Here is a 24,533-nt window from a genome sequence, read left to right as displayed (position 1 = left end):
GGCGCACCTTCGGGCAAGCCAACCCCACCCGAGGGGTCTGTCTCCTTGTAGATCCCCCCTCGGGTTCCTGCCAGAGTGCCCCGCTAACCAGGGGCCTGCTCCCATTCGGTGGGGACATGTGCACACACACACACACACACACACACACACGCCACACGCCACAGGCCCCTCCCAGCACTCGCGGCCTCTCCCACAGCCCCGCCCACCTTCTCCCATCCAGCCGTGGCCCAGGGGACCGGGACTTCAGAGCGGCTGGCCTGGAGGGGCCCCGGGTTGTGACCCCTGGGACTCCCCCCCACCCTGTTAGTTACGTTACCAATTTTTAAATTTTTAGTTCTTTAATCCAGCCGTGCAGAGGACAGAAGATCCAGGGGACACACTAGAAAGACAACCTTCCTGGCTGGTGGTGTGGAGGTTGGTGGGGGCGGGGGGTAGGGAAGAAGTGCCCAGACAGACAAAATCTAACCTTCAAGAGCTCTAACCACAGGGCCACACCGGAGGGGAAGATTCCGGGGGACTCAGGGCTCTCCCTGGAAATGTGCCCCCACCTCTCCACTCCCATTTTACAGGGGCCATGACGGTGGCAGCCACACATCAGGACCTGTCCCATCCAACGAGGAGGCGAGAGGGGCTCCCCACCGCAGGTCCCAGGGCTCCTACGTCCCAGACCCTCCAGGCCCAGCGCTCTCCGCTCTAGCCCTCGGGGCCGTCCAAGGCCACAGTTGGCTGCTGACTGCCAGCACCCCACACTGCCCACCACCAGGCAGCCGCTGGAACAGGGAGGCAGCTAGGGGGCAGGTGCTGGCCAGGGCAAGGCTGTGTGTATCCGAGAGGGCTTTGGGTATGCTGAGGAGGCTGAAGTCTAGGCCAGAGGACTTGCCCTTGAATGCGGGCAGCCCTGGGGTGCCAAGGATGGCAGGCCCCTGGCTGGGTGGGTCTCACCTGGGGACACTGCAGACCAGCTGCTTGCTGTTACCAGAGACTGGCACTAGGTGGCGCCACAATCAAGGGCCAGGCCACCAGTCCGTCTGGGTGGGCGGCTCTGCAGACAGGATCCTGCAGGCAGGTTCCCACCACTGCCGTTCCGTGCCTGCCTCCTACCTGCCTCTCCCTCAGTCCCGTCCAGGGACTTCCCTGGGCCCTGTGGCCGGAGGAAGCACAGCTGAGGCCAGAACCAGCGTCCGGCTCCTGCCAGGCCTTTAGGAAGCTGCCACCTGCTCTGGGACACCCAGACACCCGGCCTCCCAGACACCGGGTCTCCAGACACCCGATCTCCCAGGCAGCGCACAGGTGAGACAGCAAGTCCCCTCACCAGTCCCAGAAGAGCCCAACACCGAAGGAAGCAACTTGGGTGGCAGGGGTGGGGGTGGGGAATCGGCCATGTGTGGCCAGGTATGACATTCATTCACTCGCACCCATTCTCTCCACATTTCCCCAGGCCCTGCTCGGTGCCCCGCACGGGGCTGGCCCCTAAAGCTCAGGTGGTCTCACGGAGCCCTCAGGGCAGCCACCCTGCACGGAGGGACTGGCACCACCCTCCCCCTCCCCCCCCCCACTGCACAGACGGGCAGACGGAGGATCAGGAAGGACGTGTTGACTGTCCCGGGTCACATGGCCTGGGAGGGTTCGACCCTGCGAAGCTCTCTGTGCCCCACACTGAGCTGCCGCCCCAAAGGGGGCCTCAGAGGGCTGGACTGGTTTGCCCAGGACCCACGAATCCATGCTCTGTGAAAAAGGCTGGGACTAGGGGAGAGGCGGGGCCACCGAGCCCCCATTCACAAGGGCCCTTGGGCCTTCCTCGCTGTGTGACCTCGGGCAAGCTGCATAGCCCCTCTGGGCCTAGACTGCCCCCAATGAAAAAGAGCTAATGCTAACACCCATCCGACAGGGTGCCGATGGGATGAAATGCCCGGTGTGGCCCCGGCTGGAAGCGAGGACACCATCACCCACCATGACCCACGGCACTGCCCACGGTGCGTGACCCAGGGCACAGGGACGTGGGTGGGGGCTGCTCCCTGGCCCACCCGTCCGGCCCAGCCTCACCTCTGGCGGGGCACGGCAGGCTGGCATTCTCTCCCGCCACTCTCTCCAGCAGCCCGTCGGTGTCATCGGTCCCCCAGTACGGTGGCTCTGGGGGGGGAGGTGACGTGGCCACACTCACACCCTGGAGCCCAAAGACTCAAGGGTGCTCCCCCCAGGGCTGTAGGTAAGGTGTTCTCCCCCGGAGCCCCAGCCGGACATAAGAGGGTGCAAGCCCCGTGCTCTGGCCCTCGGCCTCAGGGCGGGTGAGTCAGGGCCGGCGGGGCTGGCTGGCCCCCCACGGCGTGGCCACTCGCAGTCACCAGGGCCACGTGGGCTCGAGGGGCCAAGCTCGGGCTATCACCCGCTCGGGCAAACATCGCTCTCCCCTGCCCTGCCCCTCCCGCTGCTCTTTGCCAGTTTAACTTCACGACAGTGAAAACGGCCCAGACCTTTGTATGCACCAGGCGCTTTGCTCGCCTTCTCTCGCTGACCTCGCATATTATCGAACCCACTTCACAGGTGAGAAAACTGAGGTCAGAGTGCCAATGACTGGCCTACGGTTGTCCAGCTGGTAAGTGGGGGAGCGGGGCTGGGGCACATGCCCTGCTCTTCGGTCACTTTCTTTCCACCCCACGGAGCCTTCTGTCCACCCCAGAGGACCGGGTGCCTCGGGGCTGACAAAGGCTGCCTGACATCTCAGTGGCTAGGGGCTAGGAGGAGGGCAGGGGCCGAGCAGGCCCAGGGCCCCAAGAGCAGACAGGCCCCTCGGGAGCCCAGGCCACGGCTGGGAAGGTGGGAGCGGTGAGTTCCGGGGCTCAGGGACTCACCCAGCACCTTGAGCTCCAGCTCCCAGGAGGCTGCCCCGGCGCCATTGGAGGCCTCACAGCGGTACACGCCGGCATCGGAGGTTCGAATGGCTGCGAAATGGATGGAGCCCTCGGGCCCCCCGCCCCGCAGGGCCACCCCGTCCTTGGACCAGGTCAGCCTGGGCGGTGGGGTGCCCTCGGCCACGCAGTTCAAGTCCAGCGCTTCCCCCGCCAGGGCCCTCAGGACCCGAGGGCCCGGCTGCACCTGCGGGGGGACTGACAGGGCGGCAGGGACGGGCTCAAGGTGGGGCCCTGGGTGAGGGGTTCCCAGAGCCCAGGCCTGTGAAACAGACTTCCCCAACCCCTCCCCACCCCCACACCGGGCCCAAGCGCACCCAACACCGTTTGATAACCACCAGCTGGGAAATCGGTTAGTGCCAGATGGGGAAACTGAGGCCCCGGGGGGGCGGGGCTGACTCAGGGCAGATGGCACAGCGGGGGGGGCAGCAGGTGCACAGAGGAGGAGCTTCCGCCCCTTGCGGCCGCAGGACCCTGCGCGGCCAGAGCCTCAGTTTCCCCTCCTCACAGAGTCACCAGGGGATGGAAACAGCGGCTCGGGCCGGCCCCCTGGCTGCGCCCGGTGTGCAGTAGCCGGTCACTGCTGTTGCTCGCCCCCACCCCTCCCTGCCTGAGCTCGGGGAGGCTGGTGGTGGTCGTTTCTGTCTCCTGAGTGTTTTCAAGTGACAGCCCTGCCCTCCTTCCCACTCTGTCCTTTCCAGGGGCAGGTCGGGCCACACCCATTTGTGGGTGGGCGAGGAGGTGAGGCTCTCAAAGGTTCTGTGACTTGGGCCAGAGCCACCCACTGCCGCGGCCAGAGCAGCCCCGACCCTTGGCCTGTGGGACCCGGGGCCCAGGCAGCCTTCTGGGGCTGTGGACCAGGTGGGTCCAGGAAAATTCCTGGACCCCACAGGCCGCCCTGCTCTGGGTGCTGCACGGGAGACTGGGACAAGCATCCAGGGCCTGAGGGGGAAACTGAGGAACACCCACTTGCTTCCCAGCTTTGGAGGAAGAGCCCAGAAAAAAAAAACCACATGGGCCCCTGGCCCCTGGGCCGAGAGCAGCCCCGTGGCCTGGGGCACAAGGCGTGCACATCTCATCCACAGCCACCCCACCCTCGCTGAAAATCACAGCTTCCACTAGGCTGAGCGCCTGACGTCATCAGTACCCCTTCTGACAGCCGTGGGATGCGCGTTTTACAGAGGAGGACACGAAGGCTCAGAGAGGCCAAGCGGCTGGCCTGAGATCACACAGCTCGTGGGTGGCAGAGCCTGGCTCCAGCCCAGCCCAGCCCTGCCCCTGCTGCCTCATCTCTCCTGGGCTGGGAAACCTCAGCTGGGAAACCACAGCTTCTTCTGTCAAGGGCCGGAGAGCAAAAGCTGTAGGCTCTGCAGACCAAACGGCCCCTGTGTCAGCTACCCGACTCCGCCCTCGGGCGTGAAGGCAGCCACAGACAAAAGGTAAAGGAATGCCCATAAAACTTGTACCAGTGGACGCTGGAACTGGAATTCATATAATTCCCACGTGTCGCAAAACATCGTCCTTTCCCCCCCTTACACGCACAGACACTGTTCTCCACTGTGCGCCACATGGAAGCAGGAGGGGGGCCGGATGTGGCCCGAGGGCCATGGGTGGCCGACACCCCACCCCCCACCTGTGATTCCTCGGGCTCCTGGGGACAGATGACAAGCCCCCTGCCTCTTAGGTGGCCGACTCCACCGCTGGCTGCTGTGGATGGGGCCCAGGCCACCAGATGGGCCGGGAACCAGAACCTTCTGTGGGTCCCTCTCACAACCCCCGAGCCCCCACTGCCTTAGGCCCCGCCCCCTGTGCTCAGGGGGCCTCCCAACAGCATGTCCAGGCCCCAAGCACCTGGGACAGGAGAGGGGGAGGGAGGAGGGGGAGGGGAGACTCGGCTCCAGCAGACAGGAAGTGGGGATGACAGGGCAGTGCCCGACGACCCCAGGAAGAGGTGACAGAGCGGGCAGGTCGGCCTCCAGGGAGGGGCACCGGGCAGGCCCACGGGCATGACAGGAGCCACCAGCGGGGCCCTACCTCGCACCCCGAGGACGTAGCGCTGGGAGGCCGCCCCCGCGGGGTTGCTGGCTCTGCATTCGTAGAGGCCGCTGTCCCCGGCCTGGGCCTGGGCGACGCGCAGGGAGCCCGACGGGAGAAGGCGGTACCTGCGGGGGGGGCAGCGCTCGTGAGATCCCCACCGACCCCAGGCCTCAAGACCCACTCGAACCTGCCACCTCCCCGGGAAGCCCGCCGGGACGAAAGCAGTGCCACCGCCCACCCCTCACTCCTCCTCCTGCCCTGCCTCCACCTCCCTGGCTTCCAGGCCAAGGCCAGGTCCCACCCCGCCCGAGAAACAGAGAGCACTGAACGAGGAGTCTGACAGCTTCGGGTCAAGTCCACGCTTTGAGCCTTTCCCAGCTGGCTGAGGAAAGTCCCTGCGCCCCCATGGAGCCCCCACTTCCTCGTCTGTAACATGGACACACTGAGAGGGGCAGGGGCTGGTGAACAGACCGCCCAGCGCCCCCCCCCCCACCCCATGGGCTCAGCCCAGCAGCTGCTGCCTCCCCTCCGCTAACGCACACACGTGCCGTTCCTCGAACCTCCCCTGGGTGTGGGTGGGAGGACGAGGCTCCGTCTGGAGGCCCCTCCCGTGGCTTTGGGGGGAACCAGCCAGCGCGAGGCCCCTCTGTCTAAGGGCCAAGGCGAGCTGGGCCCCAGATCCAGGGTTCCGGGGTCATCCGTCCAGCCCCATGCGGGGCCCCTGGGGGGAAGCTGGGGAGGCCCGTCGGTGCCCTCCCGCATCCAGCCCACCTTGCTGAGTCACCTAGCCCCACCCCCAGGGGTCCGGGACCCCCAGCCAGGCGTGTGCAGCTGGGTCGGACCCTGGGGGCCCCTGCAGACATGATGTAACCACCACACGTGCTGGCTCCTCGAAGCCCCTGATCCCGGAAAGGGCAGCTGCGGCCATTGGCCCCGGCTGGCCCCGAGTGCAGGTGGCCTGCTAGGGGGCGGGGACTCGGAGCTCCGACCCCCCGCCTGTGCTCACCGGGCTACAGCCGGGCTCTAGAGCCCAGCAGGCCCAGGCTCCAGGCCTGGTCCCCACTCCCCCTTCTGCTGCTGCTGCTGACCCCCAGTTTCCTCCCCTGCAAAGTGGGGGTGACAGTAATCCCCACCTCCCGGGCGGCTGCAAGCAAAGTGCTGGACGTGTGCTCCTCGGACAGGCCGCTCACGCAGGCAGTTCACACTCTGTGTGGCCGTGGGTCACTCGCTTTGCCCTGCCGGGCCCCGTGGCCCATCTGTAAAGTGGGACAGTAACCCTTTGTCCAGCTACCCCCTCCTCCGGTTTGCCTGGAACAGCCAGCAGGGGCGAGTTCTCCGAGGTCAGTGGTAAGTGACGCACTGGGCAATGGTCTCCAGGGCCCTGGCAGTGGGCCGGGCCGCCCAGGGTGCCGGGGCTGGCTGTGCGAGGTGGGCCGGCACGTCACCTCTCTGTGCCCCGGCAGTCTCCCACGGAACGCAGCGGCGGCAGCGGGGCTCACGCCCCTCAGAGCGCTGTGCAGGCGGCTGCATGACCTCATTCACAGCCCCGCGCCCAGAGCAGGGTAGCACTCGGCCGAGGTCAGCTGTTACCACGGTGACAACAGAGCATCCATAAACAATACGTGATGCTGTTTTGTCCGGTTTAAAACACATAAATGGCATCGTAGATACACATGTAGGTCTCATTAATCCATTCCCACTGCTTGGAGTGTTCCCTCGTGTGACCACACCGCAACTGATTTATCTCGTCTCCTTTTGGTGGACATTGAAACATTTATGTTTTCTTTCCTTCCTTCCACCCCTCCTTCATTCTCGTCTTTCTTCCCGTCACCGCCAGAGCTCCCCACACAGAGCTGAGTGGCTCCCACCCCCACGCACAGCAGCCGGAGTCCCGGGCCCCGGATGGAATGCCATCGGCTCGTGCAGGGAGAGGCCTCACCGCTCAGACTGCAGGGCAGGGCCCTCGTCGGAGCCTCCTGTCTGCATGTGAACACGCAGACCCCCGGCCCCGCCCAGAGACCGATGCGGGGCAGGAATGGGGTTTTGCCGAGGCCCCGGGGGGGCTCCGAGGCAGGCGGTCAGGGGACCACCCCTTGGGAGCACGGCCCAGGGACAGAGGGAGTGTCCCCACCCCGAGAAGTGGCAGCACAGCAGAGCAGAAGGGAGTGGGGCTGTGCCAGCAAGGGGCCCCGGCGTGAACCGCCCTTCTGCCCCTGACAGGCTGACCTTGGGCCAAAGGCTGCATCCCCCTGAGCCGTCGTGTCCTCGTCGGGAGTCACAGGAGATGGCGAGCACCAAGTGACATGTTGCACGCAAAGCCTACGGTGCCCAGGACATAGTAAGTGCTCAATAAACCCACAGCCCGGCTCTGGGTAAGAGGCCCCACCTGTCGTGTCTGGGGTCTGGGGTCTGGGCCCTGGGCCCTCGGCCCCAGTCTCCAGCGAGCCCAGCAGCCCTGAGCAGGTCCGAGGTGGAGGAGAAAGGCTGCGAGTTCCCGTGTGCGTCCCAGGGACAGGTGAGCACCTCCCCTGCGTGGCTCCACTCCCTCCACGTGGCATTTCTCTTTCTGTTTTAAGCCGAATAACACTGATATCCCCCTAACCAGAGCCAGATCCATGAGCGGCTGCAGCGCACACACAGAGTCTCGGGGCAGGGATGCGGTTCGCTCTGGCAAACCTCAGCTGGCAAAGCAGGGACGCCTGGGCCCTGAAAGGAGGCCCGGGCTGCGGAACAGAGCTCTGGGTGTGGGGTCCCATGTCTGCCGCGGCCGTGCTGTGCAGCTCCAAACCACTTCCTTCGCATGCAGAAAGGCAGCTCCGGACCCCTTCGTCTCCGAGGTTGCCTTCCGCGACTTTGAAGACCACAGAACCCCTTGCCTCCTCCCTCATTAAGCCCTTGAAAGGAATGGGAACCGCCTGTTCACCTGGATATCGCCTGCTCTAACCTCAGTACTTAGACATCACTTCCTCCAGGAAGGCTGCCCTGCTGCCCCAAGGCTGGTAGGTGCAGCCTATGAATTCCCACAGCCGCCTCCACTTTTCCCCATCGCAACTGGCTCGAGACCCAGCGCCCCGCCCCCTCCACTTTCCCAGAAACGCCGGCAGGTGTGGGGGCTGCGGCCCAGGGGCGGGGCCAGGGCCCCGGGAGAAGCGGGAAGCAGCAGGGCGCACAGAGCTGCTGTGTGCGTGCGGCGTAATCAGCAGCAGCTGTCCACCGCGGCGGCGCGAGTGTCCAGATGGCTCAGTGTGGCGCCCAGATTCTCGGGGAATTTCCTGTTTATGACAGCCACTGGGCCTCAGCCTTCGCTGGCTGTCAGCTCCCACATTCACACAACCACGCAGATGCCGGTGGAGGGGGGGGGGTCCCTCCGGGCCTGCGAGCCCCAAGGGGGACCCACCTGCTCAGAGGGACCAAAAGGCCCGTGGTAGAAAGTGCTCAGAGGGACTCGGACCCCCAGGCCACACGGCCCACCTCGCTCCCAGCACTGCCTTCTCGCTCAGGTCCCCGTTCTGGTCCCTCTCATCCTCTGTGGCTCAGGTGAGCCAGCCGGCCCCCAGGTGCAGGCTCCTACAGCCCTTACGGCACTTATCGCACCTGCGGCCACCTGTCACGTCCAGGTGGCTAGCTGAGGGGAGCGGCCAGGTGTGCCCAGGCCCCTGCCGCGTCCCAGCCCAGAAGCACGGGTCCTGACCCACAGCAGGTGCTCAATATGTATCTGGCAGAAATCCCAGCAGCCTGTGCGCACACGGCCCCTTCCCACCTGAGCTCACACTGTCTCTGCCCCCACCCCACCTGCGGAGCACGCTCCTGCCCCCCAGGCCCCTTCAAGGCAGCCAGGCTCTGCCTGGCTCTTCCACGGAGCCCTCCCTGGCTCCCAGCTCGGCCGGCCCAGCTCAACCCCCTCTCCGCCTGAGGAATGAAGGGACGGAGGAGTGGGTGAGCAGGCGGGGGCGGAGGAAATGCCCCTGTCCTCGGACTGCCCCAGCCGGCTGGCTTGTCTGCGCCTCGTGCCTCTGGCTGTGTTCCACGTGGTCTGTCCCAGTGTCCCTGTTTCCAACGGACCCACCGTCCACCTCACCCCCGGGGCACAGACACTCTCAGAAGAAGGATCGGAGGTTGTGAACGCACGGCTGTCCCCACAGTTACCCAGCCCACCAGAGACGCCCACCCTGTGCCCATGCCTGCTGAGGCTGGGGCCGGGGCAGCCGGGGCGGCATCAGCCGGCGTTGGGCGAGGGCCCACCCACCCGCACCAGCGGGCGGGGACCTGCACCCACCCACGGCCACCCTGCCCCTCCTCTCCTTGCTGGGGCCCCGCCTACACCAGACCCCTGTGAGGGAGCCCCACGACATGGGGAAGTAGAGGTGGAGAATTCGGGCAGTGGGGCCGACAGCCGCCGAATGACGACACAGGGGAGGGAGGAAGAAGGTGCCAACCCCGTGAGACGCGCACCAAGCCGTGCCAACTGGGGTGGCTGTCAGCTGGGGGGCACGTCCTGTGTGCCGCCTACCGTGGAGCACCCTCCCGCACACGCTCGCCCGCAGTTCCCAACAGCCACACCTGCTCGGTCCTGCCCACGTCGCCCCGTTTGCAGAGGCTTCTCGGCCACCCAGCTGGTCGGGGCGGGTCTGGGACTCGCCCTGCGCTCTCCTCCCGCCCTGCTGACCGCTGTGGTGACCCACATGGTTCTCTCAGAAGCTTAATTCACTGCAGAGCTTTCCAGAAAGAGAGCCACTGGCCACAGGCTGACAAGACCGAGACCTCAAAGCTACCAGGCCGGCAGGCAACAAGGAGCTGCGAGGACCCACCAAGGTGAAGACCCCCGAGGGGCCCCTGGGCCGTCCCTGCCTTGCAGTGAGCATGCAGCTTTCTTCCTGGGCCGCCAAGCACCCCAGCTGCAGCCCCACCGCTGTGCCCTGGGGTAACTGGGCCAGAGAGGGGTCGGGGTGCCGACTGCCCACTCCTCGGCAGCTGTCCCCTCTCCTCCCCTCCGATGCAGCTGAATCTGGCCCCCGTGTGGGACCCTGGCCGGCTGCCGCCGGGAGCCTGAGCCGGGCCAGGAGCGCTAGCAGCTGTCCCAGCCACACATCAGAGCCGCAAACAAACACTGTTGCCTGGAAACGCGCCGCACCCCAGCCTTCCCGATGGGATCACGGAGCAGGACCACAAAGCGCGCTCTGGCCGCCCCTGCCTGTCCAGCCCTTTCATCCCTCAGACGGGAAGACTGGGGCTCAGAGCGGGGCAGGGTCTTGCTCAGGCTCACTCCGTGCATGGGGGCAAGGCCGGGAGGGGACCCCAGGCCTTCGACCCTGGCCCCCCGTGGCCACTCTCTACGACGTGGGTCCCGCACAGTCCTGGCCACTCAAGTAGCTCGAAAAAGCCCACCACCTGCAGTTGTGAATTCACGCTCACTCGGGCTTTCCACGAACAGCTGTTCCAGGGGGTCAGGAGGACTCGGTGACCGTTCCCACCCTGACTCAGCCGTCTGCCACGGGACTGTCCCCCGGGGAGACGACCAGGAGATAAAGAGAAGCATTTGCGCAGAGACGGGCCAGCAGCCCCGTTCACTGCCGCCGAACACTGGCCCCAGTGCTCACGCCTCAGAGGGGTTGCCTAGCAACAACGAGAGACAAATGCCCGGGAATGTCACGCTGTCCTTAAACGGAAAGCCAGTCACAGGGCCAGGACAAATCAAGGAAACGGGTCGAGGGAGGAAAGAGTCGGTGACGAGTGCAGGACGGAGCTCAGTGCCACAGAAGCGTTTACACGGAAGAGCTGCCCAGGGCCATGCACACTGACGGTGCTGGACGGCGGCGTGGCCACTCCAACCCCGGGGGCCTTCTCTCCCCTAGGACCTTCCGACCTGGGGGCCACGGATCCCTGAGCGCTCAGAGGGTTCTCTAGACCCTCCAGAGACACGCCTGGCATGGGCCCACACACCTGCCATGTGCATGTCCATGGGTATCCGTGTGCACACCTATGTGTGTGTCTGTGCATGTGTGAGCCTGTGGCAGGCCCAGCCCTGGGAGCGGAAGGCCCGGACCCCAGCTCTCCCCGCCCCATGGGCTTCTGTTTCACCCTCAGCGCGCCGGGTGTGACGCACTCATCACACCCACCTCCAGGCCCGCTAGCAGCCGAGGGCCCGCCCTGCCTACAGGGACATGGAGGACAACGCCTCAGAGGCTGGGCCACAAGGTGGTTCTCAGCCCGATGACACCGCAGAGTCAGCGGGGATGGCAGGAAGGAGCCGCCACGGATGAGGGGACGGCTCAGCCAGGTGGGGGGAGCACGGCCCAGCCAAGAGGAAAGCAGGGTGAGCAGCTAGCACCTCCCACCGAGGGGGGGTGCGCTGGAGCCCCTCCCGGCCCCCAGAGCAAGTTCGCCAGTTTCCAGAGGGCAGCTCTGAGGCGGAGGAGCTTGGGGACGGCGGCAGAGAAGGAGGAGAGGAGGGGAGACCAGAAGAGCAGGCCGACTCCCCCACCCCCACGCCTGTGCTGCACTGCCCCTCGGTGTGTGTTTTCCAGGGGTTCCTACTCTCCATTTTCTGGGTGAAAGGCCCAGTGACCGTGGGGAGCCGGGGAGCCGCGTCGGTGGAAGGCCATGCTGGGCCTGAGTGGGGAAGCTGCCCGACAGCCGCTGGGCGCTCCACACAGACGGGACAGGGAGGCCCGGGAACCAGGGGCCCGAGCCTGCGAGGGAGCTTACAAGAACTTTAAATGCAACCCAAAGTCGGCAACATTCCCCACAGCCGCCGGCAACCGGGAACCCAAACGCTCCTCGGCGGGCGGCTGGGTTGGCAAAGGCAGTCTGCCCACACGGTGGGGTACGACCCAGCCACGAAAGGGAACGAACGAGTGCCGGTACACGCTGCAACGTGGGTGGACCTAAACCCACGATGCCCAGTGAACGGGGCCCATGCAGCGGGATCCTGTCCACGTGAAACGCCCAGGAGAGACACATCCAAAGACAGAAAGCGGACTGGTGGTTGCCGGGGGCTGGGCTGGGCTTGGGGGCGGGGCAGGAATGGGAAGAGACTGGCGATTAGTATGGGGGCTTACAGTGGGGGGTTGTGGGGGGCGCTGGGAGTGTTCCGGGATTGATCGTGGTGATGAGCACACAGCTCCGAATATACCGAGAACTTACAACCGTACGGCACGTGGACCTTAGACAAGCGGACGAGAACGAGACAGGAGAACAGACGGGTGCGTCTGTAAAAGCTGCGAACGACGCTCCAGTGCGTGAGCAGCAGCAGCAGCAGCAGATGCGCCCCAGAGGAGCGATTTCCGACGCGCCGAGGCCCGCGCATCCATCACTGTGTTGTCGCGCGAACACCGTTCGCACAGAGTCCGCTTTGCAGACGGAGACCCGGGGCCGAGCCACCGCGACAGACCCAGCTGGGCCGGAGCTCCTGGCCTGGCTCCGTCCCCAGGCCTCTTTTCCCTCTCATTTCGATAAACCCCCGGAATCTCATAAATCTCGGGAGGAAGCTGGAAGCCAGCGGGAAGTGCAGAGGGCAGGGGAGAACTCAAGGACTGCCAAAGCGGCGCTCACAGGTTTATGGCTCCCCGAAGACCTGTCTCCACGCATCACAACAAGGGGTGAACAAAGGGGAAATGCGGGCCCCCATTTCAGCAAGAGTCCCCAACCGATAAGCACCGGGCCGCAGGCCACCCTCTCCCAGCCACCCCCCACCCCCGGCCAAGGGGCTAGGACCAGGCTTTCTGGGAACAGAGGTGGGTTCCCCCGGCTCCCGCCCCCACCCTGTGCAGGACACGGAGCTGCAGGGACACCCGCCCACAGGGCCTGAGGTGGGGGCGCTGCAGCCCCAGCCACGCCACAGGCCCCGCTGCACTGAGGTGCGGGTGCCGGGGACTGGACGGACTCACCAAACAGATGTTCTGCTGGGATGCAGGGACCGTGTGTGGGTGTCGGGGGAGGGGGGCGGGGGGGGACTGCACAGCACTCCCCAGTCTGGAACTTCTCAAAGGCCGCGCCAGCGCTGATGTCACCGGCCAGAGCTGCAGCCGTCCTCCCCCACCCCAGGGGTCAAGGGCCCCCGGAGCTTCGAGGCTCTCTCGTCTGGAACCACCCCCACCCCGTCTGGGGGGGCGCGGCCTGGCTTCGAAGGGCCAGCCGCCTTCCACGCCCAGGACACGTGACAGTTTGGGAGAAGCTGAGTCGCCAGACACATGGGCCGCGGAGCGGGCGAGGACCGAGCCCACGTCACGGTCAGGAGGCTGACCCAGCCACGGCGCTGCTCTTTGCCACTAGGGCGCCGTGAGCGGCTCACCCCAGCTCTCTGAGCCTCGGTTTGGCTCAGGCAGCACGGCGGCCATGCAGGTAGCAGGAGCCCATGTGCGACACCCAGCAGCAGGGCAGGAAACGCCAGGGGCTTGTGATCCCCAAAGGGTCTCACCCTGTGCGTCCTCAGCCCCTCTGGAGGTCCACACAGAGGTTTTGGGGGACCCAGGGACAAAGGCACCATGTGCACAGGTGAACGCACACCCCCTGGGAGCACCCACAGGGTCCTCACACCCCCTGGGCCACAGGCCGCCTGAGGCTGGTTTTCCCCTGAACCCCGAGCTCTTCCCCTTCTCCAGGCTAAGCCCATGCGATTGGGGTTACCTGTCCGTGACGGCTGGCACAGCGCGGAAGTCCTTGGTCCAGGTGACCAATGGGGGTGGGGAGCCTTGGGCCTCACAGTCCAAGGTCACCTCATCACCGGCCTTGGCTGTGACTCTCAGGGGCTGGTCTGTGTCATGTGAGACATTCGTGTGGATCCTGGGCTTGGCTATTGGTGGACACAGGCAGAAACTATGAGCAGGTCCGAGGGCCACAGGACGGGGCCCTGAGGGGACCAGAACAACCCCCCAGGAAGCTTGAGGCGGTACTGCCATCTGGGAGGTGCGGAGGTGGGTGCAGCTCTGTTGTGATAGGAGGGTGCCGGTTCTGGGGTGGGCTCAGACCCCCTGGTTCCCCCAGTACCCCCGTGCTGTGGCAGCTCCGATGCGGCTGCCCCTGTCCCCACATCTACACCCCTCTGGCTTCTCCTCACCTGCCGTTCCTTCCCTGAGGACATTGGGGCAGCTTTTCTCCTCCTCCTCTCTGTACCGGGCCCCCGAGGTCATCCCACTTAGCCCCAGGACTTCAGCCACCAGGCGACACCAGACTCCCTCTGGCCTCCCCCGACTCCATTGGGGGGCTGTACTACTAATCTGTGCCCACCACCTCGCTCTCCTGTCAAGTGGGAGGCTCCTGGGGGCACAGACTACCCGAACCCCTCCTTCCTTATGCCCCCCCGCATTCCCAGCCGGGCACTCCTGCACTGGAGGCACCCAGTATGAGTCCGAGCACCAACCACTGAACAAGCCAGCCAGCTGGGGACAGTGAGGCCCACGGGGCCCGCACGTGTGTCCCTGTACGTCCTCCGTCAGAGGGGTGCCAGAGTTCGGGCCGTGGGTGCATATAACAAAAGACGGGCTTATGTCTGCTCACTCGTCCACGCAGCTCTGAAGGCCCAGCTCTGGGCTGACCACTGGACAGGGCAGCGAGGACGGGTCCCACCCCTGTGCTCAGCCCAGAGGGCCCGCGGGGAACCCTGGTGGCAAACAGCTCACACGGGTTACTTATGTGGTCAGAGTTGGGACGGGCACCCCAAAGGGGACACCCCGCCCTCCACAGCAAGGCGACTGGACGCAGCCTGGGGCATCGGGGGAGCTGGCATCTGACGGATGGGAGAGATGCGAGACTCCGGCTGGGCCCAGAGGCGGGGGGAGGGCATTCTGACCAGCGGTAACTGCACGTGCCAAGGCCCTGAGGCCGTGGCCTTGCAACAGGCTGAAAGGAAGCCAGAGGGTCTGGGGCTCAGAGAATCACGGGGAGGGGCTGGCGAGGGGCGTGCTGAAGTGGGGTTCAGCGTAGGGCTGTGTGTCTCCAGCCTGTTGGTGGAATGCCCACCTCCCCACCCCCGCAGCTGCCTGGGGCGGAGACAGGGAAAGAGGGAGACCACGTGACTTCGCTTACGTGTGAGCGGGCACTGCTCTCAGAGCACGTCCACTCGACCGGGGGCCGTGCTCTGAGCTTCGGCCCATGTGCCCTTCACACGGGGAGAATGTAGAGGCGGGGTCAACCGGGGTGCAGGAGGTGCAGGTAAGGCCGGAGGGTCCAGGCTCCTGCCAAGCCCCGAGCCCCCGGGACCAGGGCAGCCAGCACTCACTGTTGACAGACAGCCGCATCTCCTGGCTGGAGAAGCCCACGGCGTTGGTGGCCGTGCAGATGTAGGCCCCCGCGTCCCGGGCAGACGGCTGGGCGATGACCAAGGTGCCATCCTTGCTCACGTTGTAGTGGGGACCGCCGGAGGGGAGGGCATTGCTCTCCTGTGGCACAGTGACAGGGGACATGGGCAGAGCCCACACCCCAGGGCACTGTGGCATCACGCCCCTCCCCACAAGGCGCTGGGCCAGCCCCTGCTACACGCAGTGGCAGCAAGCTCCGCCTACCTTGGTCCAGGTGACAGTGGGGGTGGGAACTCCGGAGGCGACACAGGGGAGAGAGGCCGGAACCCCTTCATTGGTGACATGGTGGGTGGCGGGGGACTGGATTCGAGGCGGCACTTGGAAAAACAAACCACTTCGTAAACCAAACTTCATAGTGACATTACTCACAGCGGCAAAAAGGCGGAAACAGTTTAAATATCCGAGGACAGATGACGGACATGCATTACATGGTGTGCGCATGGTGAACCTTGCGTTCGGCCTTAGCAGGGAGCGAAAATCAGGCGCCGCAGCACGGACGGACCTTGGAAACAGGATGCCCGGCGCAATGAGTCAGCGCAGAAGGACAGATTCTGCGGGACGCCTGCCCTGAGCCGCAGCGCCCGAACAGGAGAGTCCAGAGACGGCCTGCAGCCTGCCGGCCCGGGCGCTGGGGAAGGATGGGGGTCTCACGGGGTTTCCCGGGGACCGAGTGCAGTTTGGGAAAGTTGGACAGTTCTGGAGACGGACAGAGGGTGGTTATGCAACCACGGGAAGGTCCTCGATGCCACCGGATTGTGCCCTTAAAAATAGCTAAAATGGAGCCCTGGCTGGTGTAGCTCAGTGGATTGAGTGTGGGCTGCAAACCAAAGTGTCGCAGGTTCGATTCCCAGCCAGGGTACATGTCTGGGTTGCAGGCCATAACCCCCAGCAACCGCACATTGATGTCTCTCTCTTTCTCTCTATCTCCCTCCCTTCCCTCTCTAAAAATAAATAAATAAAATCTTGACAAAAAATTAAAGGTTTAAAAAAATAGCTAAAATGGTAAACTCTCTGTTCTGAATATTGCATCACAAGTGGGGGAAAAAAAAACAACTATTTCAGCAGTAGAGGACAAAGCACAGGGGACCCCTGGCCACCGCCACTCAGGGTCAGAGGGCAGTGCGCCCGGGCACCCGCCCTGCCCTCCCCGTGCCCTGGGACTCAGGAAAAACCACTCCAGCCCTCGGCACCCATGTTCCTCGATCAGCAAAACAAGCTACATGACCCCGCTCTGTTGCCCGCTCGCTGGGGGTGGCCAGATGAGAAACGGCAGAAAACAGTCGCAGCCCAAGTCCAGGTGGAAGCAAGAGCCGCGTCCCTCCCAGGCTCCGCCCAGCGTCACGGGCGCAGAGACGGGTGTCTGAGGGGCGGGCAGAGTCGGGAGGGGAGCCGGAACAGCGGAGAGGTTCACGCCGCCCCGCCGAAGAGGCTGGGCCATCGCGGTGGGCTGCCGGTGGGCTGCCACAGGCTGACGCACTCTGCCCAGGCTGCGTGCTTTGCTGACCTGTGACCTGGGGCAGCCCCCCCCCACCCCCTTCCCCAGCTCGGACCCTCAGCTTCCTGAACTCCAGAACGAGTCTCTCAAAGCCCATGCCCTGGAGCAGTTGCAAAAATGAAGTGAGTGAGGTCTCTGCGGGGCCTGTGCCCAGCCCCTGACCACCACTGGGGTCCTGGGGAGACGAGACCCCGGGCTCTGCACCCAGCCTCCTCCTGCACTTCAGTTTCCCCGGAAAAAACGAAACAAATGTTTTTAGAGAATTCTATCACTGAACCACCCATAAAACAACAAATGTTTTTAAAAAGATAGCGTTAACATCCTTGGTCAAGGACAAACGATAATCAGACTTCCTTTAAACTCCTCATCTTCCGTTAAAATAAACGGCGGGACCTGGGTGGAGGGGTGCTGTGAGTGGGAGAGTAACGGGGTGAGACACACGGAAAGCCCTAAAAGTGGGCAACCCCCGTGACTCAGAACTCAGTTCCACAGTGAGGGGTTGCTCCTGAGCAAGGACGGGCCACATGGGCCAAGGTGGGGTACCGGGCCTCTCTCCCCGGGGCGTCCCTGCGGGGGGCAGGTTAGACACTAGAGTCTCATCCCGGCAGGGTGTGCGGCCTTAAACCAACGCTTCTGGGGACTTACTAACGGAAAAGGGTCACAGACACAGTGCGAGGGGACACTCTCGGGCTGTGGACCGGGGTATGACCCTGTGGTCCCTGCCTGGTTCTGAAATATGTACGGGCACGTGCTTACAAAGAATGTACAGACTGATGGCTAGAAATGTAGATGCATGCATGTAATTGGTGTAAAAATACATGATTTATATTATACACAGTTTATTATATACGAGAGTGTGTGTGCCAGCTCACAGGTGTGTACAGTAGGAAGGTACACACCAAGAGGTAACATTATTCTGGCTCTTCTTAGCTGTTAGCGTCACGGGAGTATTTTTTACTTACCTGTCCAATCTCTAAATTTCCTCCAGTGGTTACGACTTGTGCATGTTTCTCTTTAAACAAAGGTATTCAAGATCGAGTCCCGGCACCCGCCTTCCCCAATCCTGGCCGTCCACGGCCCCACCCCACGGCCTTGGGGCCGCCGGACTCACTGTGGACCACCAGCTCCACGTCCCTGCGCTGGGAGCCGGCTGTGTTGGCGACCACGCAGCTGTACTTCCCCGCGTCCTCCTGCAGCGCCCGGTCAAGGTGCAGGCTGCCGTCAGCTCGGACGGAATGCCGGCTGCTGGGCGGGAGCTGGGGAGGGCAAGGAGGTGCCAGGTTGGACCCCCGGCCCCCTTCAGAGCCAGCCGAGAGAGAGCCCTCAGAGATGCCCGGCCAGCAGGGTACAGGCTGGACCGGCAGAAGGCGGGGGAGCTAGTGGGGGATGGAGGGTGAGGCCATGACCACCCAGCCCCCACCCCTTCCCTAAGACTCCTCACCCCCACAGACTCTCGTGGCTAGGTGGGCCTGACCCCCAGCATGTCCCCCACCCCACTCCCCATGCCAACTGGGCAGGGCAAGATGTCTGCCCCCAGCCGGGTTGGAGGAGCCTCTCCTGGGAGTGCAGGGCCGGGGCCACCTGAACAAGGGCTGGAGCCCCAAGGCCCCGCCACCCCGAGGCCCCAGGGAGAGAAGAGAGGAGCACAGAGCAGAGATGTGGTTCAGATGGGGTCCCGGTGAGAGAAGCAGGGAGAGCAGCTCCTGGTGGCCGCCCGGGGCCCCGTGAGCAGGCGACACTGATCCAGAACGGGCCTGGGGCGACCTCCAGAAAGCCAGACCAGGCTGGGCCCCTCCTGTGGCCTCCCGTCCCCACCCCGTGAGCCTGGCCGCACACTCGGCTCCTGGACGTTGCAGCACCAGGCCCTCTGGGGCCAGGCGAGCTGGAGGGCCTTTCTGCTCCTGGCACGCCTCAGCTGCGCAGGCAAGGGGCCCGGTGTGCCCCCTGAGCACAAACAGGCCTGTCCCGGCACTGGTAAGTTTCAGGGCCACTCCTTCCTACGTACCCCCGACTTAGGAAGGGTGCTCACCACCCAGCCCCACTCCCATCCACGGCCTGCCGCAGGTCACGTCTAACTACACGGGTTGACCGTGAGTCACTGTCACAGCCAGTGTCTGTAACACACGCACACTGCACAGCACCACAGCCGGGACAACGGCGCCCGGACCAGGAAGCAGGGACAGAAAGACAGCCACACAGTTGCTGCCTCCCCAGGTGTCTCCAGTGCTCTGAAGTAAACTGGGGGTGAGGGTACCTCTTTCTGGCCTCGAGGGCACAAGGACTCCCAGCACATCTGCCAACAGGGCAGAAGGATGGAGGGCAAGGTGACGAAGGAGTAGCCAGGAGAGGGGAAGAGGAGAAAACAGTGGGGAGCAGCCCCAGGCACAGGGATGAAGCAGCCGCCGTGTGCCGTGTGTGGGCACTGCGCTGGGCAGCCGGGCAGTGTCACCGTGCCGGGGTCAGAGCTGAGCCCGCAGCCAGGACGGGGTGACCGGCGCACAATGTCCGAGCCCCCAGCACCCCCCTGCTCCGGACCTCAGCACTGACAGGGGCCAGACCCTCCCACCAAGCTCCAGGGGGGCCGGACCTTCGAGGGGGACAACGCTCTCAGCACATCATCAGGCGGCAGAGGAGACAGGAAAGAGAGGGGGGAAGGAAGAGGATATTCCCAACCAGGGGCACAGCAAAGTGGAGGCCAAGGGGTGGGTGGGGCAGCCCCCTCCCTCACCCAGCACCGCCGCCCGCCACGCCCAGGGGAGCCCACACTCACCGGCCGACCAGCCCTGAGCCAGCGCCTCTCGGGGAATGGCCTCCCGGCCAGGATGACACAGGGCAGGGACACCGGCTGCCTCTCCAGCACCCGGACAGTGGAGGCGCTGCTGGCGATCTGGGGGGGCGCTGTGGGGAGAGGACAGTGTCGGTCGCTCCAGATCCCTGTGGGTGGTCTTGTGGGGAGGAGGCTCCACCCTCCCCTCCCCAGGGACCCGCCCAGGAAGCAGGGCGGCAGGTGCTCCTCTCGGAACACCCGGCCCTGGACACGTCTGTCCCAAAGGATGGGTGGCCATGGGGATGCCCCCTGGAGTGTCCCCACCTCCGTCCCCCCTCCCCCGCCCCTCCAGGTCCCCCAGCGAACCATGTCCAGTCACCACCAGCCGGGTCTCCGCCTGGACCTTCCCAAACACATTCTGAGCTTCACAGATGTATGGGGCCTGGTCTTCAGGGACCACACCTGAGGGGCAGGAAGAGGCAGGTCTGACTGCTGGGGGCACGCCCTGGCTCCAGCGACCCCCCCCCCCAACCCAGGCCCCTCGCCCGGGCGCAGAGGGAGCCCTCAGCACAGCCTGGCCCCCCAGAGGTTAGGTGGGAGGGTTGGGGGGGCAGAGAGGAGGGCGGCGGGGCACAGAGCCAGGCTGTGGAGGGGCAGAAGGCCTCAGCTTGCTCATCTGTAAAATGGGGACAATTCATCAACACTTGGTAGTGTGACTGGGGAGGGGGGTCAGCAAGGTGACGTGAACACGGCGCCCAGCAGCAGCCAGCCTGGCACACAGCACACGCTGGCTCTGGCAGGAGCAGTGACGACAATGGTGGTGAGGACGACGGGTAAGACCTATGACGTGTGTCAGGGACTGCGCTAGTGTCACATGTGTGTCACCCACCCCAAGGCCCCGCAGGGTGGCCTGTCCTCAAACCCAGGCGGTAGCCCGGCCATTATCGTTATTATGACCGTTCAGAGCGGTGAGACGACCTGGCCAGAGTCACCCAGTTGAACGTGACCCTGCGTCGCCCACGGTCAGCGCCGGGGCCCAGGGTCCTGCCCCGGCCACCCAGACTGGGGGCACAGGGTGTCAGAAGCCATCCTGTCCCCGCTGCTCGCCCACCCCTGTCCCCCCAATTTCTTACTTTCGAAGAACAGCACTCCTGAGTCCGGCTGCCTGGTCCTGCTGCCCCGCCCGGGCTCCAGCGGCCGGCCGTCTGCCCGGTGCCAGGTGACCATCGGGGGCGGGCGGCCTGTGGCGCGACAGGCCAGGAGGGCGCTCCTGCCCAGCTCCACGGTGACGTCCCGGGGTGGGTCCACCAGCCGGGGCGCATCTGCAGGGAGGCGGCCATCGTTTGTGGCAGCTGGCCCCACCCGGCCCCAGGGGACTGTCTCCCATCACTGGGAGTCCCCCCCCACCTCTAGCCCGACCCTCATGGACCTGGGGCTGACTCCTGCCCGAAGCTCCGAGGCCAGCCCGAACTTGGGGGGACCCGCCCCCGGAGAGCTCTCAGGAGCGGGAAGCTGCCGACCCGCCTTGTAGGCCTGTGTGGGGTCCTGGCAGCGAGGCCTCCCGGGAAGCCCACCCCGAGGGGCCACAGGGGCCTCTGCGACCACGTCGCCCCATCCCGGGCCACAGGACGCTTCCCCTAGCAGGTGTCCTGGACCTGAGTGGCCATGTTCAGGGTCCCCTCAGTGTAGTGTGGGCCAACCCAAAGGGCCAGCATCGCGGGGTGTTCACAGCCATCTCTAACCTCTTCCCTGTGTCTTTCTGTTGGCCGCGGTTTTTGCAAGGAGCACGCAGCACACGGCCGCACGATCGAAACACACTTCGCACCAGCAACACAACCGCGCGCTTTCTGATCCCGACGGCGGCCCCCGGGGGTGAAAAGGCCACGCTAGCAGCCACTCCGGGACGACGTTTCTGACCGAGGCTTCCCTGCTCGCCCGAGGCAGGACGCATTTAAACACACGCACACCAGTCTCTTCTCTTCTTTCTGCCCCGCACCCCCCCCCCCCCCCCCCCCGCAGGCCCAAGTGAACCGCCGCTGATAGACTGCGATGCTTCTTCCAAACGTTTTTCCCGGAGCGCGGTCTTATTTTCATAGCCGGGGAGGAGAGACAAGTTATTTCCCAGAACAGACTCTCACGTCCTTTCGACCCTTGGTGGGCCAGAAGCGGGTCCAACTCCGGGCGTGTCCGGGCCCCTGTCCCTGCCGCCTCTGGACACTGGCCTCAGGCCCCCGTCCCCAGACCCGCGGCCAGAAAGGTCCCCTGGGCGTTCATTAAGGCTTCTCGTCCAGCACCATGGAAAACCCTCCACCTCTCCATTCCTCCCATCTCTTTCCAGAAGCCTCCCCTGCCCGTCCAAACCGTGACATCAGATTTCCCTCCCGGCCTCAGGGGTGCGCGATGTTCACAGGGAGACGTAAACACAGCGAGGGAAATTACGACGAGGAGGAAGACAGTCTTGGACCCCACCCCGGGCACCACCCGCTCACCTTTCTCATCGGGGTCCCAGTGCCCGGGCGCAGAGCCCCAGAAAGCTGCTGCCCGGGCTCGCCCCAGTGGGGTGGCTGGCGCCACAGGGCCCTGGCCCTGGGGCACAGCGATGCCACCCCCGCCATCCTGGGCAGAGCTGAAGTTCAACCCCAGGGACGGTGCCCCTAAAGCCTGCCTGCCTTCTCCACTCCACCTGGCCAGCCTCCAGGGCCCAGCTCAAGCCTCCCTCCTCCAGGCAGGCCTCCCACCTGCGGTCCCTCCTTAGACCCCCATCAGCCGGCTTTGGCCCCTGAACCCGGGCTCCTGGGAGGCTTCTCCTCCTCGTTCTCCTCCCAGGCTGAACGTCCATCCCCCTGAGAAGGGACAGACCCTTGTGGTAACCAGCAAGTAAGAGGTGTAAACGGCAGCGTTTCGAACGCCCACCGAGGAACAGGGAACGAGGACAGCACTTTCAGGAACGTGATGTCATGAATGGTCCCGACAAACTCAGGGAGTAGTGCCGCCACAGCGCCCCCCCCCCCCCCACACACAGACTCCGACGTGTGTGTGGCTGGATCAAAGGACCGGCCCCAGGGCACAGCCTGAAGCCAGGACAGGGCTGGGGTCAGGGCCCAGGCCCGAGGGCGGCTGCTGCTGCGGCCCAGGCTCTGGACACCGAGACACTCTGGACACCGCGACACTGCGTCCCTCTGTGCACTCGGGTCAGCGTGCTGCTCGCCAGCCAGGGCGGCACCCCACTCTTGTGTCTCCCCTCAGGGTGAACCCCAAAGCCGCCGGATCCCAGGCTCAGACCCTGCCCAGGAAACCCTGACTGACCCTCCCCTATGGCCATCCCCCACACTTCACTGGAGCCCCCACATAGGCGGGACCCCACAACCCCCAGATGCCAGAGCTGAGGGTCTTCTGGTCCCCTTGTGGGCCGGAACAGGAGACCACATGGGGGGTGGTCAGGGAGTCAGGACACCTCACTCTGCCTCCGCGGGCCCTGGTCAGCCAGCCCGCCAACTGCAGGCATGCTGGGCGTCCCCCTGGGAGCCCCGGATAAGACACGTGGTCTCGCTCCACCCCTCAGAGACCCCACGCGCAGGCTCTGCTCCTATCGCATGCCCATGTCACGGCTGAGGACAGCGGGGCTCAGGGAGGTCAATCGTTTGGCCAAAGGAACAGCGGGACTTGGACACGGATCCAGGACTCGACGGCCGAATGCCAGATCCAGAGCCGACGCAAAAGCCCCTTGCAGGCTGGTCCACACACACAGTGATTGGCTGCCCTGTCGGGGGAGGCTGCCCGCCTTGAGGTGCCCCCAAATGCCACTGGGAAGACGGTTTCCAGTTCAGCAGCAGGAAGTGGGCCTGGGGCCCACCCGCTCTTGGCCGGGAGGCCTCTGCCAGCCTGGCCGCAAAGGCTGGGCCGCAGCTGCCATCCAGATGGGCAGGAAATTCAATTTCCCACCACTGCCGCCAGGCCAGCTTGCCCGACACACAGGTGCCAGGCCACTGTCCACCCTCCCCTGGCCTGAAAGCCAGAGGTCACAGTAGCCCGGCGCCCCCAGAAGCCTGCCTATAGGATGCCAGCTGCCTCCCCCCTCTGACGTGGGCAGATGGTCCCCAAGGGCAATGGCTGGCAGGCGAATGACAGGGCTGGGCAGCCTCTCAGCCTGGGCCCCAAAGAAATAAGCAGACATGGAGCAACAGGGGGCTGCCCGTGGGAATGCCAAGGGCAGCCCACCCCGGAGCATCCCCTCCGCTCACCCAGATCCTACTGCCTGATCCCTAGGACCGTGGCACTGACCAGCGCCCCCCAAGTTCCAGGCCGTTCTCATCGCTCACTCACTCGCACGACACCCGAGACATCGGGCAGATGAGGAGCCCGCGGCTCAGAGTGGGGAGCAACGTCCAGGCTCTCCCTGCTGGTGGGCAGTAGGGTCAAGTCCCGGGACTAAAGGCTGAGACCCTGGATTCAGCTCTCAGCTGTGCCACGTGTCAGCTGTGTGACCATGGACAAGTTACTTAACCTCTCTGTGCCTCGTTTTCCCCATCTCTAAAGGGGATAGCAGTAGCCTTCACCCTAAAGGGGTGAGAGGATTACAGGTTGGTACATGAGCTCTGCTCAGAGCTGGCCCTGGCACAAGGCAAATTCGTACAAGTGTCAGCTTATACCTTTATTGTTATAGCCAGGCTCTAAGGGCACATCTTTGCCCACCCGCCCTGCCCGCCGGAGAGCCCAGCTGTGCGGGGAACGTCTGAGCCCACATCTCTCCTTGAAACCTCTCGCCACCCCCGCGGACAACGCCTGGGCTCCGGCCCGCTCCCGAGGCTGGGCCGGGAGTGACCCGCAGCAGGCAGCCACCGCCTCGCAGCCCCTCCCCCCACCCTCTCGATGTCGTCTCACCCCCTGCCCGGCTCCTCCTGTCCCAGGGGGATCTATCTGCACACGCCGCTCCCTTGGCCTGGAACACTGCTCCACAGCTCGTCACCCGACGGACTGCTCCGGGCTCAGCTGGGACATCGCCTCCTTCAAGAAGCCTTCCCACGTCCCCAGGG

The 24,533-nt window shown here is 64.9% G+C and overlaps 1 protein-coding gene across 1 annotated transcript in view; it reads right to left on the bottom strand.

Annotated features, from left to right (window-relative positions):
- The window catches only part of HMCN2 (hemicentin 2), a 134,981-nt gene that overhangs the window by 69,822 nt on the left and 40,626 nt on the right, over positions 1-24,533 (bottom strand). The window contains exons 16-25 of the mRNA XM_036022375.1: positions 20,634-20,822; positions 19,867-19,962; positions 19,504-19,631; positions 17,845-17,989; positions 15,443-15,555; positions 15,160-15,319; positions 13,569-13,734; positions 4,941-5,068; positions 2,850-3,104; positions 2,044-2,130 (exon numbers count right to left, since the gene is read on the bottom strand). Coding sequence (XP_035878268.1) covers positions 2,044-2,130; positions 2,850-3,104; positions 4,941-5,068; positions 13,569-13,734; positions 15,160-15,319; positions 15,443-15,555; positions 17,845-17,989; positions 19,504-19,631; positions 19,867-19,962; positions 20,634-20,822 — 1,467 coding nt within the window. The remainder of the gene's footprint in view (positions 1-2,043; positions 2,131-2,849; positions 3,105-4,940; positions 5,069-13,568; positions 13,735-15,159; positions 15,320-15,442; positions 15,556-17,844; positions 17,990-19,503; positions 19,632-19,866; positions 19,963-20,633; positions 20,823-24,533) is intronic.

This window comes from Phyllostomus discolor, chromosome 3 (assembly GCF_004126475.2).
Source record: "Phyllostomus discolor isolate MPI-MPIP mPhyDis1 chromosome 3, mPhyDis1.pri.v3, whole genome shotgun sequence".
Classification (NCBI taxonomy): Eukaryota; Metazoa; Chordata; class Mammalia; order Chiroptera; family Phyllostomidae; genus Phyllostomus; species Phyllostomus discolor.
This window is presented reverse-complemented; position numbering and strand designations above follow the sequence as displayed.